Source organism: Asterias amurensis, chromosome 2 (assembly GCF_032118995.1).
Source record: "Asterias amurensis chromosome 2, ASM3211899v1".
Lineage (NCBI taxonomy): Eukaryota > Metazoa > Echinodermata > Asteroidea > Forcipulatida > Asteriidae > Asterias > Asterias amurensis.
This window is the reverse complement of record NC_092649.1, coordinates 14,667,024-14,686,732: the sequence shown is the minus strand read 5'-3', so window position 1 is coordinate 14,686,732 and position 19,709 is coordinate 14,667,024. Positions and strand designations below refer to the sequence as shown.

The 19,709-nt window shown below is 39.2% G+C and overlaps 3 protein-coding genes across 3 annotated transcripts in view; all 3 read left to right on the top strand.

Moving 5' to 3' along the window:
• Positions 1-339: 339 nt before the first annotated feature.
• LOC139954319 (uncharacterized) lies at positions 340-5,844 on the top strand. The gene is made up of 4 exons (XM_071954071.1): positions 340-541; positions 1,209-1,454; positions 2,434-2,627; positions 3,250-5,844. The coding sequence occupies exons 1-4, from the start codon at positions 361-363 to the stop codon at positions 3,493-3,495; spliced, it is 867 nt and encodes a 288-aa protein (XP_071810172.1). The 5' UTR covers positions 340-360; the 3' UTR covers positions 3,496-5,844.
• Positions 5,845-10,240: 4,396 nt separating this feature from the next.
• On the top strand, positions 10,241-18,999 carry LOC139949812 (cytochrome P450 2U1-like). Its single transcript, XM_071948356.1, has 4 exons — positions 10,241-10,291; positions 12,327-12,508; positions 16,082-16,200; positions 18,776-18,999. Exons 1-4 carry the CDS (start codon positions 10,241-10,243, stop codon positions 18,997-18,999), a joined length of 576 nt encoding a protein of 191 aa, XP_071804457.1.
• Positions 16,159-19,709, top strand: part of LOC139954446 (adhesion G-protein coupled receptor G7-like) — a 36,527-nt gene continuing 32,976 nt past the window's right edge. Inside the window, exon 1 of the mRNA XM_071954246.1 lies at positions 16,159-16,200. The gene's annotated coding sequence lies outside the window, so the exon portion shown is untranslated. The remainder of the gene's footprint in view (positions 16,201-19,709) is intronic.

Sequence of the window (19,709 nt, the reverse complement as noted above, 5' to 3'; positions counted from 1 at the left end):
GGTGTTGTTGGTGTTGTTGGTGTTGTTGGTGTTGTTGGTGTTGTTGGTGTTTTTGGTGTTTTTGGTGTTTTTGGTGTTTTTGGTGTTTTTGGTCACAGGGCAATAGAAATAGAGGACGAAACCAGATAAGAAGCTGCGCTTGCTGTATCAATTATACTGTTATGTATAGCCCTGAATTGGCCCAATCATTACTATTCGACCAACATCCTAACCCTCAATTCATATCAGCAAGCGGAAGGGCTTATCGTATTGCGATAACTGCAACCCAACATTGCTTATAAAAAACACCGATTTCATCTTCATTTTTTCATTTTCAACAAATGAATGAGAACGTGAAGACGGGTTGATTACCACGCACAAATGGTATATAAAATACCCAGAAAATCGTGCACAGCCTCAACAATGCTTCTACTGTGGTTTACTGTGATCATTTGTAGCTGTTTATACATCAAGCAAACCAACTGCAGTTATTTCACAAATGGAGAAACAGATTTTTTTGTTCGTAAGCATCCCCAAGAATTGTTTTGTGAGGCGGATTTTGGTAAGTAGGCTTATTGTAGCATTGGTTGTAAATAGTAAAGCTATATCATGTAATATACTGTTTCTCATAAGCCCATTAAACACAAAATAGGCCTATCTACTTTGGTTTCATTCGAGTTAAAAAAAAAAAATCAAACTTGATTAATTATTATGATGATTGGGTATATATGTAGTATACTAAAGAAAGCAATATTCAAAATCAAATTGAAATTGTCATCTAACATAATGCAAAATATCCAGGGAAGATGTGTACTACGTTTCAAGCACTCCTAAAATTGATTGCAATGCCAACTTACTTGTTTGAAAGCACTTTTAGAACCATTTTACTTCCAAGTTTAGTAGTCAATGAAAACGACATTGGCTCTTATCACCAACATTTTATTTGAGAAAAGTTTCTGTATAAAACGCTTCCCAAATTGGGTTTACAACTACGAGTTATTCTTAACGCGTGGACTAAAAACCTCTCCAGATTTTATGTAAAAGCGTTCGCTGTTAATTGGAATAAATAATTATTCCACTTGTTAGTTTTGTTGTATAATTATCTACATTTATAAAAGTTTTAAACAATCGAACGATTGCCAAGCCAATTCTCTTTAAATTCGGCCTTACTAAAAACGAATCAAACTAATTGCTAAATTAAAAACAAAAAATGTTTTCCCCCCAAATAGTTTTGGCTGGTAAAGTGTTAAGGATAACGAAGTCTTGCTTATCACTTCAAGAACCTCACGTGTTCATATCGGCCTCGCAATCACCTGCCGCATTGATACCAACCAATGTCACCGTGCTGGTCGTTAAAGTCAAGCTAGTCTACAAGGGGAGGCGTTTGGTAAAGCAAGGGAACACTGTGGTGCTGGTTACCAGTGAAAATACATCTCGTTTAGTCATTGCTCTACGGAAATCGTATGTGTTTACAGGTAAGATTTAATTAATGTAGCCTGAACATTAAGACGTCACACTTTGAGGTGTATCTTTGCGGGTACTGAACAGTTGACCTGTGTCGCATGCAATCATGTCCTCTATGCAATACTATCCGGAGGACATTATTGCATATGCGATAGTGTCCGCCAGACGGTTTTGCATATGCAATCGTGTCCGGCCGGACGCTGCTGCATAATGCAATTGTGTCCGCCCGGACACATTTGCATATGCAGTTGTGTCCGCCCCCGTGCAAAACCGTCCTTGCAGTAAATTAAACGCCCCTGGTCTACGGAACAGGTTCGCCATTTTTTTGTTTACAAGCTAAGTGCATGTCATAGCCCGGACACGATTGCATATGCAAAAGTGTCCGGAGCGGACAGTATTGCATGGCGGACACAATTGCATCTGACACCGGTCTAGAATGAATGAGGAACTTTTTAGGACGCAAGGTGGCAGCAGACTTACCATGTTTAGCTTTAGGGAAATGTATGGATGCCCAAAAATGCATAAACAATGTACTTGAATGTGGCTACTTCTTCTTAAAACATCCTACAATGTCAGAAGCCCCACTGAATAATTATGACAAATTCATTGAAAGTATTTGCCTCTTTATTCAGCCATATTCAAACAAGCATGCGCACAAAGGCGCACAGCCGAAACAGTGCTTCTCAAAATACATTTTATAATATTTGTGTGTAGCGTTCTTTTGTTCTTTCTTTTGTCCTTTCCCTTATGGAGTTCCTTTGTTTTCCCTCTTTGTTTTGTCCTTTGGGCTACATTCGGCGGATACCGAAAATTAGCACGCGGGCCCTTGTCATAACATAAACACTTGTTATGACGTAAGAACAAAATCGCACAGACATAATGACGTGAGGCCCTTTCGCACGGGTCACATTTTGAAAACACAATTTTACACTATAATACTAAAGTTACCGTGCTTACCCATTAATTAATGGTTGTCTGTTTTTGTTGAAGGATTCGTCCACCTGAAGAACGTTCCTACGGGCGTTGGTCCATGCGCTAGTTTACTGCATTTTGGCAAACATGTCTTTGTGGAGAATCAACTCAACTTCATGTTAGGATGTTCGTGGTACCAACTTAGACGTAGACTCTCTGAGCAACAGAGACATGGCTTGACGGGAGCCTACGCTAATAGTAACCAATGCCAGGTAAGTCTTTATCACACTCTGAACAAACCTTCCAGTCAGAATTCACCCGAATTCCGAGTCCCATTGAGTCTGACCTGTTTTGGGGTCAAGTTGACCCGGAAACTGGCAAAAAAAATGTGATTTTGACTCAGATTCTATGTCAGCTTGACAATTTCTTTGACATTTTGAAACAGATTCCGGGTCACACTGACACGGTCAAAGCCCAATGGAAACGCAAAATCCGGGTAAATTTTTACCTTTTATTGAGTGTATTATAAGGATCAATATTTTTGACTATAGGATGTTAATATCGATTGATCACTGGCGAGCTGTTGCGCAATCGATTTGCGTTTTATGAGAATATGCCTCAGTCGGAATCCAGTGCACAATGTTTGTTCATGTCGCTGATAAATCGTCCCTAAAATCTCCAACACATTCAACATGTTCAGAGAAGAGTTTTTTGAGGCTCTTCGTTGACCAAACATGACTTTCTCATGATTCTCCAACTTAGGGCATAGGTAGCTCAGTCGGCACGTTAATCCGGAGGTCGTTGGTTCACATCTTGTCTTGGCAATTTGTCGTTGTACAAACCCAAATCACGTAAACAGTTTCCCTTGTGGTTTATTATTTGATATCTCTATAGATTGTGAGATGTTACGGTAGTCAGGAGGAGCCCCAGCGATGCTTCGGTGACCTCAAGAGGGCGCTGTTAGGCCAAGGTTGTGTGATGTATCGCAATACTGAGTTGATGCTAGTTCAGCAGATGACGTGTTCCCCGTCCTGTGATGACGGAACCTGCAAGTGGATGACCTGTGCCTCAAAGAAAAAGTCATGTGACAAACAGAGACGACACATCTCGAGAGTTCTCAGAGATCCGTTTAGAGATTAATAAACTCCAAACTGAAATGAGAGGTGCACACTGCAATAAGCCATCCTGAGATAATGTGGACACATCACCATGACACTATTAGGTTTGAGTTCATGACACTATGTTTGAGTTACACCAAAACCAAACAGTGAACTACTATAGACGATGTGACCTGTGATATCACACGTTTACAAAAGAGCCACAGAGCCTGGACTTCCAGTCCTGCAGGTACGATTTGTTCACTGCCTGCCCAATGGAAGAAAATATAAAATCATATATTTTATGGCGATTGCACTAACCAATTTTATCAACTTTTGATATGATTACAGGGGCCACATGTCAAAACTTGTCCAGCTTTTTCTTTCATAACTCTTGGATTTATGCGGAAATTATGACAAAACAAAATAATGTCACTATTCCTTGCAATAGGGCCAGTCCAGTATGATTACCTAAAAAATGCACAAGGTCACACTTATTGTAAACAAAGTTTACATGGTCTTCAGTCGCCACCATTATCTCAAAAGGCTAATGTTGTGTTTGTTGGTACGCTGGGTGGCACCAGACCTACCTAAAGTTAGTTCACTGTTCTTGGTTTATAATGTGCACGTGCTCAGAAAAGTTAACGATGCGAGTTTAACTGGTAAGTCTGCTGCCACCTACTGCGTTCAAAAGTATTCAATTATTTTCATCATAGAGAGCTCTTGAAGGAAACAAAACCCACTGGTGATTCATAACAGAGTCTGCATTTAGAATTTGAAATTGGTTTAGCCTAAATACTGAATAATGAGACAAATTGCTATGTTGAATGCATTATGACAGGATTTGTACTGAAAAAAAAAATTGCAGACAGTGTTAACATTTTGCTTGACCCAATGTACATGAAATGAAAATCTGTGGAATTTGGGGCTTTAAACTTTTATTAGACCAAAATGTAATAATGGTGCTTTTTATCTTTAACAGTCCTCTGTATATAGGCCTACATTTAAAATGTACTCACACCTGTTGGCTAACTGTCGGCCCAGCGTCTAGGAGGTCGACCATAATATCTTTATACTTTGCTTGTTTAGTGTTCTGTTCGTGGTGAAGCTTTCATCAATGTTTAGACATGCACATTTTCCATTTTTATCTTTGTAATTGACAATAAGTAATTAATTGAATTGGTTTATTTATAGACTATACTCAATATTATGTACGGTACTCAGGAACAAAATTCGAGTTGAATCCCATTGAGTCCCATTGATATTTTCAACGGGATTCAGTAGGATTCAATTATTGGGTTCAATGGGACCCCATGTGGATCACATTAGATCCCATTGAATACTTCCAAAATTCCATACCACTACAGCTGCAACAGGCATTGTTACCGGAAAAATGCCACGAAATTTGTTCAATGATTCCTCAGAAAATTGGTTCGTTAACAATTGTTCAATGCATGTTTTAACATACTTAATTTCAGCTTCCCAGTAAACATAAAACACATATCTAAAGTCTCAACAATTTGACTAAGCACACAATAGTAATGTCGAAGTGTGCGGGGTTAGCTAGCCCTATATGTAGCCTGAACATCACACTTCGAGGCTCGAGAATAACGCCATAGATCTGCTGTTGAGACCACGTCCATAATCACCTTTGACCTCTAATCATTGCACATGACCTTCATGGTTCTGGAGATTCGCAGTTGAATCCGACGTACATGTGTATACATCTGTTTTTATCATTGCGGATAAGGACAAGGGACCATTTTAGATTAACCCGGTGTCACCTGGAGTGCGTTTTGGCGACCCCAACCAGAAACATTGGTTATCGGCGGTTGAGCGTTTTTGCGTATTCGGTTGAGCGCGGTGACGATGCTGTTCAGACCAACCGGTAACCGACTTGCTGAGTTGGTTGGGCTTTGGTTCTGGTCGCCAAAACGCACCCCTGTGTAAGACCGTGTCCGAAACGACGACTTCGGCTACAGCTACGTCTAGATCAGCGCGTCTACCAGTGTTGAAGAATAGGCAGACGCGCGATCTAGCCGTAGCTGTAGCCGTTTCGGACATGGCCTTAGTCAAAGAAGGCTATAGAAAGTTTAGTCAAAAGAGGGCGCTATCGACGAAATTTCTAGACAACTTAACTTGCCAAACTAGGGGACATAATCCCCGGGGACATTCGTTTGTGACACCGGCCAAACCAATGTTTATTTATGAGTTGTACAGTTCTTTTTTTACAAACCACCGGCCCACTTTTGTTTATGAGTTTTCTTAACTTTCAGGTAATGATCAGCAGAATTTGTTGAAGTGCTGTTTAGTTGTCTATTATATACGTTTACTGTTCGAACAGCCCGAGCGAAATCAAATTCCCTTATTTTTCATTTTCTTAAAATGTATCTTTTATCTTAAATGTATTCAATACCTAACTTGTCTATACCTTTTCGTTTTCAACATGAAAATAAAATACTGTAGTTGAGTTTAGTTAGATCTGTTCATGGATGTTAATTTTCCACTCTGTGTCTTTTCGAAAATACGGTTTATACACGCCTCCGGCTCCATCAGTCATTTCGAAATCGTGCGCTTTAAAAGAAGGTGAGTATCCAGCCGGAGTCCAATCCGAAGCCAATCGGAAAGGGTCTCTGAAAAGTATACCTTGAAACATGCCGGAGGATGGGGCAGGGGTTTTCCACAAAATGTTTCCATAACATGCCTTTAAGGCTCTAAAATTAGTACACTAGTTTCCTCCCTATTAAATCTTCTTAAAGAGTTCCTGAGATTCCACGCCCCCAATGAAGACACAATAGAGGCCCAGAGGATCATGCCCCCCACCCCATGCAACGATTGTTGAAACTGTAACCGAGAAATATTTTGTCTGGTCCCGTTGTTGTGCTCCAGTGCATTTAACATTCTACACGGAGAAACACCGCGTGTAGGCCAGGATACTCTCTGTATTGTGTTTTCTGTAAAGGCACTGGCTGTTTTTGGTTTATAAATAATTATGAGGGTTCAAGGTTGATTCCGGTTAAGAGAGTGGCTCTGGAGCAAATTGTCTGTAACTGAGTTATAGATAGCTTCTACACTGTTGATTTTGTGTTTAAAAACAATGCTGTTTATAACCAGTTTATAACTGTATAACTATGGGGAACCATCAACCTGGCAAAAAATTGCTTTCCACCGGGCCCAAAGACCGTCCCATTTCTAGGGAGTTTTGTCGACTTCGGTACGGGCGATGAGTTCCTGAACAAGTGGGTCGAGTTGGCACATGAATACGGTAGCGTGTTCAGCGTGAAGATGGAGGGGCGTTGGGTGGTGTTTGTGACGGGTTGGGAGGCAGCTCGAGAGGTGCTAGTGAAGACGGGATTGGACTTTGCAGATAAGCCGCGATATCCATCGGCTGAGGATACACAATCCTGAATATAAAGGTAAGAAGGGCAGTCACAAGTTAAACAATAATTGTAAGTTCAATGAAATCAGCCTCAAGTTCACTGAAATGGCGCCCTCTTGTGCTCAAGCGTACTATTAGCATCCAGATAAAAAAGACCAAGTGAATAATGATGAACGGTGAAGGGGAGACTACCTTGTATGGGTAAAGTAATACATGGTTACTGCTTTTCAATCTGGACACCCTATATGAACAGCGCCCCCATTAGGCATGTATATAACAAACAGCCTTTTGGTTAGACATGACAACAAAATTCTGTCTTTAAAACAAAAAGGGGAAAAAGGCCTTAAACCATCCGAATTTCCCCCCACAACCCCCAACTCCGGAAGAAGAAAGTAGAAGCTTTCAATCCATCAAAGTATACAAACTAATGCGTATAATATAGCAAGATTCAATTTTGTTTTATTCTGAGTTGTTTTTAGCAAATGAGTGTTGCGACTGCTTTGTTTCTCTTAAGAACTAAGATTTGATTCAGTACCGATATCCCACAATGGTCCTCAAAATGATAGCATTAAAGGAACACGTTGCCTTGAATCGGTCGAGTTGGTCTTTGAAAAGCGTTTGTAGTCGTTTTTTATAAAATGCATATGGGTAGAAAGATGTTGTAAAAGTAGAATACAAGGATCCACACAAACATGTCTCGAAATTGCGTGGTTTTCCTTTTACCTCGTCGACTAACACGTCGGCCATTTATGGGGGTCAAAATTTTGACTCCCATAAATGGCCGACCGTGTTAGTTCTCACAGTAGAAGGAAAACCACGCAATTTCGAGGCAAACTTGTGTGGATCATTGTATTCTACTTTTAAAACATCTTTCCAACCATATGCATTATATACAAAACGGTTACAAACGCTTTTGTTTTGACCAACTCGTCCGATCCAAGGCAACGTGTTCCTTTAATAAGACTGAAATAATTTCGGTCAACAGTTTCTCCTGCCATTTGTATAAAGCAACTTATATCTTACGGTAGGTTAAACCATGCCCGACGTTTGTATTTTTACGCAGTCCACACATTATTCTTGTAACTGGTTTATTTATTTGTTTTTTAAAATGATCATGTCTCTTTGTATATTATCTTTGCATAATCTCGCTTTCATTTGTGCTCTGGTGGCCAGTGTTACTTCATCTTTTTCGTGCAAATAAACTCTCAAAACAACAACAACAACAACTACAACAACAACAACAACAACAACAACAACAACAACAACATATTTACATGCTGCATCCCGCACCCCTCGGCCATGGTCCCATGCATGCCCTGCAACATAAAATCCTGCCACATAACAAAATTCATGAATAAAATCGTCTGATGCAAAAGGACAATGTCTTTAAGAGGTCTGCTCAGTCTTAGTTACGATCCGATCAGGGACCGTCTGGAAAATAATATACAAATTTACCTTGAGACCTCAGAGGCCTACGTGCTAAATCATAATGCGCGGGAGAGTATTTCAGCTTCTCTTCTCTATGGCATGAGATGATGAGAGGTCAAAGCTATTACCTCTTAATGCATAGTTTTACCTCGCTATCTGAAAGGAATATATGGAATGTACTTGTATTAGATAAGATTGAAAGCATTGATAAGTTCTTGTGTCGGTTTCACCATATATACGAGTCAAGTAATTGGCATGCAGTGTTCTTTTCTTGCAAAAGGGAGGCATATCTTCCCATATAGGCCCCTACATAGCAAATTCTATTGCTGGGTTAGATAGACACCGAGAAGATTTTTTAGTGTGCCATATATCCTTATGGTGGTTAGCATGACCCGACTCGGATTAACAAATCCTTTATATTTTTTCAGGGCCCAATTTCAGAGAGCAGAAAAATTTGGCTAAAAGATTTCTGCCAAGCAACAATAAATAGGAAACAAGTCACAAACGCCACATTTGAATTGGTGTTTTCGCTGGTAACCCTTTTCTGGTAAGCATAATTTTGTTGTGCTTATAAGCAAAACAAAATTATGCTTATTTAACAATTCAAAATTCAAGTTGAGTTGTCACATAAACGTGGATTGTGTACAAGGCGATCAGAGCATAATCTGACCAAAACGTTGAGTCGTTAACCACCGGTTCTTTTCAGAACAAACTCTACTCTAAAGAGATGTTCAAATCTCTTTTAAAGGCAGTGGACACTATTGGTAATTGTCAAAGACTAGCCTTCACAGTTGGTGTTTCTCAACATTTGCATAAAATAACTAACCTGTGAAAATTTGAGCTGAATCGGTCATCGAAGTTGCGAGATAATAATGAAAGAAAAAACACCCTTGTCATACGAAGTTGTGTACGTTTAGATGGTTGATTTCGAGCCTGACCTCAAGTTCAAAACTTGAGGTCTCGAAATCAATATCGTGGAAAATTACTTCTCTCTCAAATACTATGGCACTTCAGAGGGAGCCGTTTATTACAATGTTGTGTACCATCAACCTCTCCCCATTACTCGTCACCAAGAAAGGTTTTATGCTAATAATTTTTTTGAGTATTACCAATAGTGTCCAAAGCCTTAAATGCAAAGTTTCAAATCAATTTTTTTGTTCTGATATCCAGGTATTTTTGATGGCCCTTGTGGTGACCGATTGAAGAACAAGCGAAGTTTCGCTCTGATTACATTTCGTAGCTTTGGCTTCGGTAAAGTCAGCCTCGAGGGCTCCATCACAAAACAAGTTGAGGAACTTGTCAAAAATACGGCAGCGTATGCGGCAAATCTCGTACACATTGACGTATCGTGTACGTACACAGTAAGTTTAAATTTATCGTGTACGTACACGATAGGTTATCGTATATATTCGTATACGATAAGTGATAATTGTTTTTTGTTTCCATGTGGTATCTTTCCTCGCCTGACCGGAAAGGCCCAGAACTGGGTCAATTCTGACCCAGGTGTAGAAAAAGGTGCGTTTGCATCAGTCAATGATAATTCTTGTTCTTTTCTATGTTTAAAGGGTCTTCAAAATCAAGCAGTAGACTGCAGGGATTTGCTGGGTGCACACACGGCAAACGTTCTCTTTGCATTGATCTTTGGACTTCGCTACGCTCACGATGACCACGTGTTCCAAAGTCTCCTCAAATATTCGCGGGTACTCATGCTCGACAACAGTGGCTTTAGCACGTCGGGTGGTACCAGTGTTAAAGAGGCGGCAAAAGGTCTTGACGACTTCCTGGAAGATCAGATTCAAAAACACGCGGACTCTCGAAGTGTAGGTGAGGAACCACGAGATTTCACCGATGCTTACCTGGCGAAGATTGATCAGGATCCAGAGAACTTCAGCTATATGATGAGCTATCGTATGTTCTGATGGATTTACTTGGCGCTGGGATTGAATCTGCTTCTTTCACACTCTTGTGGTCTTTGCTTTATATGAGTTTCCTTCTTGATATTCAGGATCGAGTCCATCAAGAAATTAAGAAGGTATGCCCTCTATAGGGTCATATTATTTTGATGTTTAACACATCATGCTGAGGTAGATTAGTTGAGGTCAAACCTTTGGTCAAATCTAACAATAATTATAGAGGGCTCTATAACTTTAGCTGCACAAGAACTGTTGGCATTCATTTCATTCATTCATTCATTCATTCAATGGTTTATTAAAATTCTATTCAATTCGCTGCCAGCAGCAGAATTACATGAACAGTTACATAGTTAAAAATTTGGAGTAAAACATTACACACTGGATAATAACCCCCGGTCACCTGTTTATATTGACTAACCATAACTATTGTGTTCATCATGAAACATTTACTATAATTCTTTGCCTTACTAGGAATAAGGATCGATCCAAAAATATAATCTTACTTTGGATCTTCCATGCTTGATCATAATAATCATGTGTGTACGATTGTGACTATACGCATTGCGCCCACTGAAGTAATATCATCCCAACATGCATCACTACATCCTGATCAAGAACAGTCTTGGATGAGATCGGTGGGGCCTAGTGAAAACCACGCAATCATTGTGTTCAGTGTTTGAAGAAGAAACAAAGCTGAAAGTTCACTGCTGTCATCAGTAGAGCAAGTCGAGTCACCTAAGGCTTTCACCCTTCCTCCATGCTTGCATTTAGCCACCATATTAGCATTTGCAGCTGTTTTAGTATAATTATTTATTGCCCCTACGTCATCATCTGGCGGAGGATTTAACCTTGGAATGCGTTTGTCAACCTTTGTGAGTCTCTGTGTGGGATTTCAATTCTAGCACTGCCAGTCATACTCCTAGAGGAAAGATGTAAGAAAATATATAAGAAGTCTCAGAAAATTGAAATGAGGAGAGGAAGAGTTGAGAAAGTTCATGGCTGTTTGAAACGTCATCTAGCTTTCTACACATTTGAAATAATGTTTTCTAAACTGAGGCTGGGAGAGCAAGATGACGATGACGGTTGTTTTTAGATTTATACAAATGTTTCGTCAACTACCTTTGACACCGCCCCTAATTGCTATACCTCGTGTTTTAATCTCAAGTACGTCCCAAGAAAAAATATATGCATGCACCCTCAAGAATATCACCAGAAAATATATTAAGGATATCGCAAGATAATATAACAAGGCTATCCCAAAGTAATATCTTAGGGATATCCCAAGATAACAAGTTTATCCCAAAGTAACACATCAAGGATATCCCAGAGTAATATCTGAAGCGTATGGCGAGATAATATCTCAAGGATATTCCAGGTTAATATCTCAAAGATATCCCAGGTTAATATCTCAAAGATATCCCAGGTTAATATCTCAAAGATATCCCAAGTTTAGATCTCAATGATATCCCAAGATATTAAAGGGTGTCGTGGCCGAGTGGATAAGAGCACCGAACTCAAGCTCTGATGCTTCTGTTCAGCAGAGTGTGAGTTCGAATCCCGGTCGTGACACTTGTGTCCCTGAGCAAGACACTTAACTATAATTGCTTCTCTCCACCCAGGGGTAAATGGGTACCTGCGAGGGCAGAGGTGGTTCTTGTGATTGGTTTAGCCGAGTAGCGCATGTATTTGTCGCACAGGCTGTATACTCCCCAGGGAGCTGAGATGGTTTAAAGAATGATTTAAGGCCCGGTGACCAGGGGTAATATTGTCGGAAGCGCTTTGAGACGCCCTAAGGCGTGAAAAGCGCTATATAAAAACGGTCTATTATCAAGGATATACCAAAGTTACATCTCAAGGATATCCCAATATAATGTCTTATGGATACCCTACGTTAATATCTCAAGGATATCCCAAGATCTTATGGCCCTCGTTAGTATCTCAAGGTTATCCCAAAGTAATATCTCAAGGATACCATCGCCGAGGAAAATAATTATATATTTTTCTATGTATTTTAAATAATATTTTTAAAATATCATTATTTTTAAACTCGACACAGGCCTACGGTTTCTAATCAAGTCGACTCTGGGTGTTGTCTTTATGTGATTTAATGTTGATGCTATTTCATCTGTCACTTTCTCGCTGATTTGTTTGTAGGTCATTGGAGATCGTCCAATCAGCTGGGAAGATCGTGAGTCTTTACCATATAGTCAGGCTACCCTGATGGAGATACAGCGAGCCGCTAGCCTATCGTACATGGTAGTCAGGGCAGCCTACACCGATGCCACCATATTTGATTACAAGATTCCGAAAGGCATTGAAGTCTGGGTGAATATTTGGTTAGTGTTAACAACTTTTAAAATGTACAACAATGAATGACACATAATAACAGATGGAAATTTCATCGGGGATAAAGAATATTTATTTTTGGTCTTACCCAATATAAACACTGAGGTGTTGTAGCAATGTATACTCAGTACTTACTGAGCTCTGTGGGGACAAACAATTCCACATGCATATGATGATTACTCGGGTGGGATTCGAACCCACGTCCTTTGCAATTCTAGAGCATTGTCTTATCAACTTGACGCATTATGAAGTATAGCAATAATATATTTTCAACTGCGTTTTGCAGGAAGTTCTCGTGAATACTGTCCATATCAAATCTAAACAAAATGTCACTTTAATCTGAAACTACATGACTACACGTATTGACATAATATACAAAGGGGACCATCTGGAGAAAATCTAATCGTGCTTATGTATGCGACAACATTTCTAGTTCATTAAAGCACCGAGCATAATAAAGTTAATGACAATCTCGAATAAGCTGCAGGCAGCTGTTATTGGGATGCGAACAATTCTGTAAAATAATCATTGATTCTTTGGAGCATTCTGCATTAAAGCCGAATATAGCAAACCCAAGGCCTTGTGAAACGATCGAGGTAGTGAGTACAGATACCATAACGATACACGAGCTCACTGCATGCAATGGGATCACTAAGACTGTTTTCTTTTTACAGTGTCAAACTTTCCCCAAAAGATAGCACAGTCAGTTTGATATTGGATGTTGGATATTTGCAGAGGTTCATACAGCGAATGTCTACTTCTTTCGATATTGGACATTGGACATGTAAATATTTGTACAGCAGTCTCCAAAATGGAAATTTGATTTTCACTGTACCAATCTATGTGGATGTCCAATATCGAAACCTCAAACGTAGAAATCCGCTGTGAATGTCCAATGTCCAATACCAACAAACCTTACTGTCATCCAAAACAACAATTTTATGAGAAACTGAGAAGAAAGAAAAGAAAAAAAACCATTAACACCCAAATAATATTGGCTGAACTTCGGAAAACGGTAGATTCACACTGAATAACTTATTTGTCATTGGACTTTGAAATGTTTACAATAATTGTGAGGTATTTTTGCGGCGCACCCAGACAAACAACACATATTTTCAACCTTGGCCCATTTGCCCATCTGGCTAACCTTTAAAATGATAAGGATTATGGTTACTATGGAAACTGATACACAAGTTGTCTGCCTCTTTTATCATTTGAACTCTCCTGTGACCTCCTGTCTGTATTGATGTAAAATGAAATAGTTTGCACACCTATTCCTAGTGGGTGGATAGAATATCTTTAAACTCTACCCATGCCACAGTACTGCAGTACAATTAACCTGCATTAAAGGCAGTCGACACAATTGGTAATTACTCAAAATAATTTTTAGCATAAAACCTTTCTTGGTGACGAGTAATGGGGAGAGGTTGATGGTATAAAACATTGTAAGAAACGGCTCCCTCTGAAGTGCCATAGTTTTCGACAAAGAAGTAATTTTCCATGAATTTGATTTCGAGACCTCAGATTTAGAACTTGAGGTCTCGAAATCAACCATCTAAACGCACACAACTTCGTGTGACATGGGTGTTTTTATTCATTATTATCTCGCAAGTTCGATGACCGATTGAGCTCAAATTTTCACAGGTTTGTTGGTTTATGCATATGTTGAGATACACCAACTGTGAAGGCTATTCTTTGACAGTTACCAATAGTGTCCACTGCCTTTAAATGTGCAATGACAAGAGGAAAGCAAGAAGTGTGAACATTCAAGGTTTCTGTATTTTCAACTTCTATTGTGTTTGTCAATTCGGAGTTGTTTGTTTGACCCAAATGTGCGGGTCTGCTCCAATTCAAAATATGGGGTTTGTAACGGAGCAACACTTTATGAGTAGTGACTAGTAGACCTGCAGATAATGCCGGTGGGCCAACTGTTCCCACGAGCAAAGGCCGTTCGATATTTCCGAGTCGATGTGTACAAATCAATTGAAATGAAATAAAATGTGGGAATGCATGCATTATTGAAAATTATTTGTGCATTTTTTGAGAAAAAAAAACAAACAGCTTCATCATATCCAAGGAGCAGCCATCTTTTCATGTAAATCCTTTGTAAAGGATTTTTTTTTCATTATTAGTCTTGTCAATTTTCTGACCAAGAGGGTATTAAATCACATGACTGTCATTGTGAAGAGTCTGATGAAGTTACTTGAGACCATCTTGAGTTTTCTTTTTTGATGTTGATTCCCCGCGCAATTTTTCCCTGTAGTATAAAATATTGCCATCCTCTCAAAATGTCCTGATTTTCTAAGGATTCCCTTTTTTGGCAATTTTGATACGTACAGAAATGTTGATACGTAGGCCTACAGAAACAAAATTGCATTCCGCGCTGCGTGAACTACCTCAAATTTCAAAATGGCCGACGAGCAATGGGCGACCTGTACGATAAGACAGACCACAACATTTGGCGGAGGGTAATTTGAAATGAAGGACACATGTGTCGGATTCAGCTTTGACTATCCAATCTTTAATGGAAAGGCATTAAGTTTGTATTTAATTCAATGCTAATTGTCAATACCGAATCTCCCATAGTTGAAGTTGGAATGTTTTATTACGTAATATTGAATAACTTTTGCCGTTCACTTTGGGCACGCACCATTGCGGTCTGTCGTCGTTTGTGCAGAGGTATTAGTGTGTCAGCCATGGGTAGTCGTTCATTAATAGGTCAGGATGCTTTAATGGTGAGCATTTTGGTCTTTCCATGGAGGAAGGAAATGCATTTTCCTCCATGGTATTAATAACAGTTGAAATTCATCAACCATTCTGTGAATTGTAGTAAGTTAATAAACTATCTGAAAACATAGTTGTTATTCCTTAACGTGTAAAACACATAGCAGTTGTACAGTTTTGTATAGTCGAGACCCAAAGACCTTTATCATGGTGCAGCCATCTTGAAGTTTTCCCATTGACATCAGTATATTCCAAACCGAGGCTGGCAGAACAAAATAGTCTGGTTCCTATTTGCAAAATGATGATATTAGCATTTGTTATTGTTGTTTGATGCAAGGAACACGACCAAGATGAAGACAGCATGATATGGGTCTTGTACGAGGGGGATACATAGAGGAAAACCCGAGACCTGTAACACTAACGTTTAGGCTTTAACCGTTTCATACCCTTTTTCGCAGAACAGTCGACAATAATTTCTGTATTTTACCTTGTATTTTATTTACATCTGAAGTAGCTGTTGCTTACGGAAGGTCACGCATGTATTTATTTACAGTGAGTCATTGAAGTGCAACATATATTTTCCTCTTATATATTTTCAAACACCCACCCACCACAGAAATAAGCAGGATACCAGTCACAAATTATTGTGACATGGAAGTTCGCTGGTAACCTTATTATTCTGGAGACGCATCTTTGTTATGCCTAGCTACTTTTTGTGCTTAAACGGCTCTATGAAATTGGACCCTGGCTAGAACGGACCACCACTAATTTCCTGTATATTTGTATCCTATCATTTTATGATTTTACGTGCCTTTAATATAGATGTATACTACTTCCAGGTCTGTACATCATGACCCCTCGATCTGGGCGGACGCAAAGACATTTGACCCCGGTCGATTCCTGAACGATGAGGGCACCGAGCTGGTCCGCCACGAAGGATGCATACCGTTCTCTGCTGGTAAGAAATCTAGTTGAACTACACTCTAAAAACTATCTGGTCAGAATTGACCCGGGGTCCCATTGAACCTGACCTGGTCAAGTTGACCCGGAAACTGGCCTAAAAATATGATTTGTTCCCCTCAGATTCTATGTCAGTTTGAACCATTACCATGTATTTTTTTTTGCCAGTTTTCGGGTCAGCGGAAATAGGTCATGATCCACGGTACTCGGAATCCGGGTTAATTTTGACCCGGAAGTTGTAAGTGTGTAAGAGACGATTCATTTGCAGTTGATTTAGCACACCCATCCATCTTACTTCATGTACATACTGAAGAACAAGTATAAATGCCTCAAATAAACCAGATACTTTAAATCAAAGGTCTCAAATGTCAGTAGCTTTAAACTTTTACTTTTGTAGGTTTAATCAGGAATGAAATGTATGATCTTGGCCGGGTATTTTGTCTTCTTTTTCGTTTGTTAATATATTTTATGATATCATTGGTCAATGGTACTTGAAATTTGTAAACAATGACAATTAGATAACTCTGAATGGCCCCTTTTACTGTCAAATAGAATGTGACTTCCTCATTTTGTTCACGCTCAACACTGTCATTAGTTTGGTTGTTGTATGCATATTTTGTTAATTTGCATAGCTAGTTTGTGTCCTGCTGGTTTGTTTGTTTTAAAATATCTTCCCATCATGGGAACTTAAGGTAAACTCCCACAAGGGGATGTAAACACCATTTCCCGTTCGGATGGATGTTTCCCCTTCGGATGTATCCCTATATAAACATGTGGTTTCCTTTAAAACATACACAATTAATCTGATATCATCACACGATAAATCTTATTGACACTATTTTGGGAACCACATTACCATTATGTTACTGTCCAGTGAATGTTTTGAGCTGTTGTTAGATGGGCGCCACTGTCTTTACATGCAAATAGACTCCCCAAAATAGCTGACCAATGGGCAGACAGTAGGTGCGTGTGACGTCAGAGTGAACAAATACAATAATTATACAGACATACTTGGTGTAAATGTCAGTCACACTAGGACTAACTAAAACAATACGAACATGCTCATTGAGAAATCTGCTCGTAATTAGAAGTCACGTTTTTATTTGAATTAATCATTCTGGGAATAGTTGTAAGATAGGAATTCCTCGCATAATGTTAATTACTTGTTAAAGGTATTTCGCAGGATTGGTAGAGCTGCCAGAAGTCGCAGTCAGTGTTAATGTTTTCTGTGACCAGCCATATAATATGAAATAACAAGCCTGTGGAAATTTTGGCTAAATCCATTGTGTAAGTAAGATGAAAATAGTGCATGAACCACTTTCAGCATGTAAATACATTGCCCCTGGCTGATAACAGCCGAAATCTGTTTTTTTTTTTTTCTTTTTTTTTTTTGGGGGGGGGGTTGGCTTTCAGATACAGTTTTCTCTTCATGTCAGAAGGAAATGTTTCACAGGAAAGTGATTCTAGAATGAACTTCATACTCAGTATTCTTTTCTGATTAAACTTAGGCAATGATGTTTTCCTGTCCTCGGACCACCAACCTTTAAAATACAAGTCAATGTACTCTGAAAATCTCGGCTCGTGGATGTACAAGCCATATGTAGATAGAAGCCATGTGTAGATATAGAAGCCACGTGTGAGAATAGCAGGTCATGCACCTTGTATGCGGTCATGTTGTAATTAATCAATCAAACAGATAGTGAATCCTTAATCACATTTCAACATGACTGCGCAGGGGCGTGCTGTAAGCTATTGGATTCAACTTTATTTCTGATCATCGGATTAATTTCTGCTCGTTGATGATAGATTTCATCAACAAAATTATATTTTTTTTTATGTGTGTTCACGTGACGCGTATAAGCGACTATCGTATTTTGCTTACACGTTAGCAACGGATACGGGAGCTCATACACGTCGTACAAAAACGGATACTGTTTTGCAGACTTTTTGTTGTATTTTTTGTCCCAGATCAAAAACACTTCACACGGAATTGCTTTCACCGGTATCGTGCTTATAAAGATAGAAAATTGTTAGTTATTTGCAAGCAAAACAATGAGAAAATGCAGTGTATAAAACACAGGGTCTCATGATGAGTGCGAGCGCACACAAGTGAATACTTATAGTTTGCGAAACAAAATCCAACACGCGGCTGACTGACGGATACGGTTATCATATCCGTATCTGTATCTGTATCTGCACGCTTGCGAAACCTCTCTAATGATTCAGTTTGGCCAACATGGGTATTCTAAACACATTGTACATGTACACGCACACAAGCATTCTGCCCAACATGAAGTCTTAGCGTAAGTTATTTCTATATCGCCGATCGGGTCTCAAATCATTCATTGGTGTTGTTCATTCATTAAGAAAACACCATGGCAGCCAAAGGTTGAATAGCGGACATTTCAAGTCAATAACATAAAAAGGAAAGCTAGTCAATATTGATATGAAGATCAAAATCTTATGAAACAGTAAAACATACGAGGCACAAAATGAAAACAGAAAATAAGAAATTGCTGGAAAAAAACACAGTAAAATTCACAATTTCCTTTGGTCTGATTTTTTTGGACTAGGCCGTCGAGCCTGCATGGGTGAATCTCTCGGGAAGATGAAAATCTTTATCTTCTTCACGTCAATAATGAGACACTTCCGAGTTCAGCCCCCTCCAGATGAGACCCCGCCCACTATGGAAGGGACGCTGGACTTCACATGGAACCCTAAAACCTTTCAGGGTGTGTTTCAAGTTGCAAGGAGAATGGTGACTAGAAAAGCACCCTTGTTCAACGTTTTTTCATAAAGATTTTTTTCTATGGCGTTCTTAAGGCTTTGGCATCATACATGTAGTTATTTGCAGCGCAGTTTTTAAAACTAAGCATATCGACAATCAGTGTGACTATTCTCTAGGATGGTTTGTAATTGACTCTTTCATTGAATGATCTCGAGGTCCTTATTTGGAGTTGTGAAAAGACACAAGGTTGTGTCATCATGCTTTCACTAATTAATCAGCCGTTGAATATCTTAGAAGATAATGTCATGTTATTTTAGAGACATGAGCGGCACGCACCAGCTTGCTTTGTATGATTTTAAGGTCTATTATCAGAGTTATGAAGTTATTACGGTCGATAGCTGCTTCAACCATTGCATCAAGCCCTGGAGCTAAAGCCATCATTTGAACCAATGGAATTCCAATAACACATGCTTTACGATATATTAGCATAAGGAAGGGATGGTAGAAGAGTAATCACCAATCCCGTCCTTGAAGCAAAGAATTCAAAATTCTCAACACCAGACGGTGTGGAAACACCTTTTGTAAAAGTCGGTTACCATGTTTGATGAATACCAGTGGACTTAAAGGGTACTGGACACCTTTGGTAATTGTCAAAGACCAGTATTCCCACTTGGTGTAGTCCAACACTTGCACAAAATAACAAATCTGTGAATATTTTGACTGAATTTGTCATTGAAGTTGTAGAAGAATAATGAAAGAAAAACGCATTGTTGCACTAG

Bases quoted from the DNA above. Each gene is read 5' to 3' on its own strand.
- LOC139954319 (XM_071954071.1), top strand. From the start codon at position 361: ATGGTATATAAAATACCCAGAAAATCGTGCACAGCCTCAACAATGCTT. The intron at 542-1,208 runs GTAAGTAGGCTT...CCCCCCAAATAG, and splicing joins GTTTTGTGAGGCGGATTTTG to TTTTGGCTGGTAAAGTGTTA. The intron at 1,455-2,433 runs GTAAGATTTAAT...TTTTTGTTGAAG, and splicing joins GAAATCGTATGTGTTTACAG to GATTCGTCCACCTGAAGAAC.
- LOC139949812 (XM_071948356.1), top strand. From the start codon at position 10,241: ATGAGTTTCCTTCTTGATATTCAGGATCGAGTCCATCAAGAAATTAAG. The intron at 10,292-12,326 runs GTATGCCCTCTA...ATTTGTTTGTAG, and splicing joins TCCATCAAGAAATTAAGAAG to GTCATTGGAGATCGTCCAAT. The intron at 16,201-18,775 runs GTAAGAAATCTA...TTTTTGGACTAG, and splicing joins ATGCATACCGTTCTCTGCTG to GCCGTCGAGCCTGCATGGGT.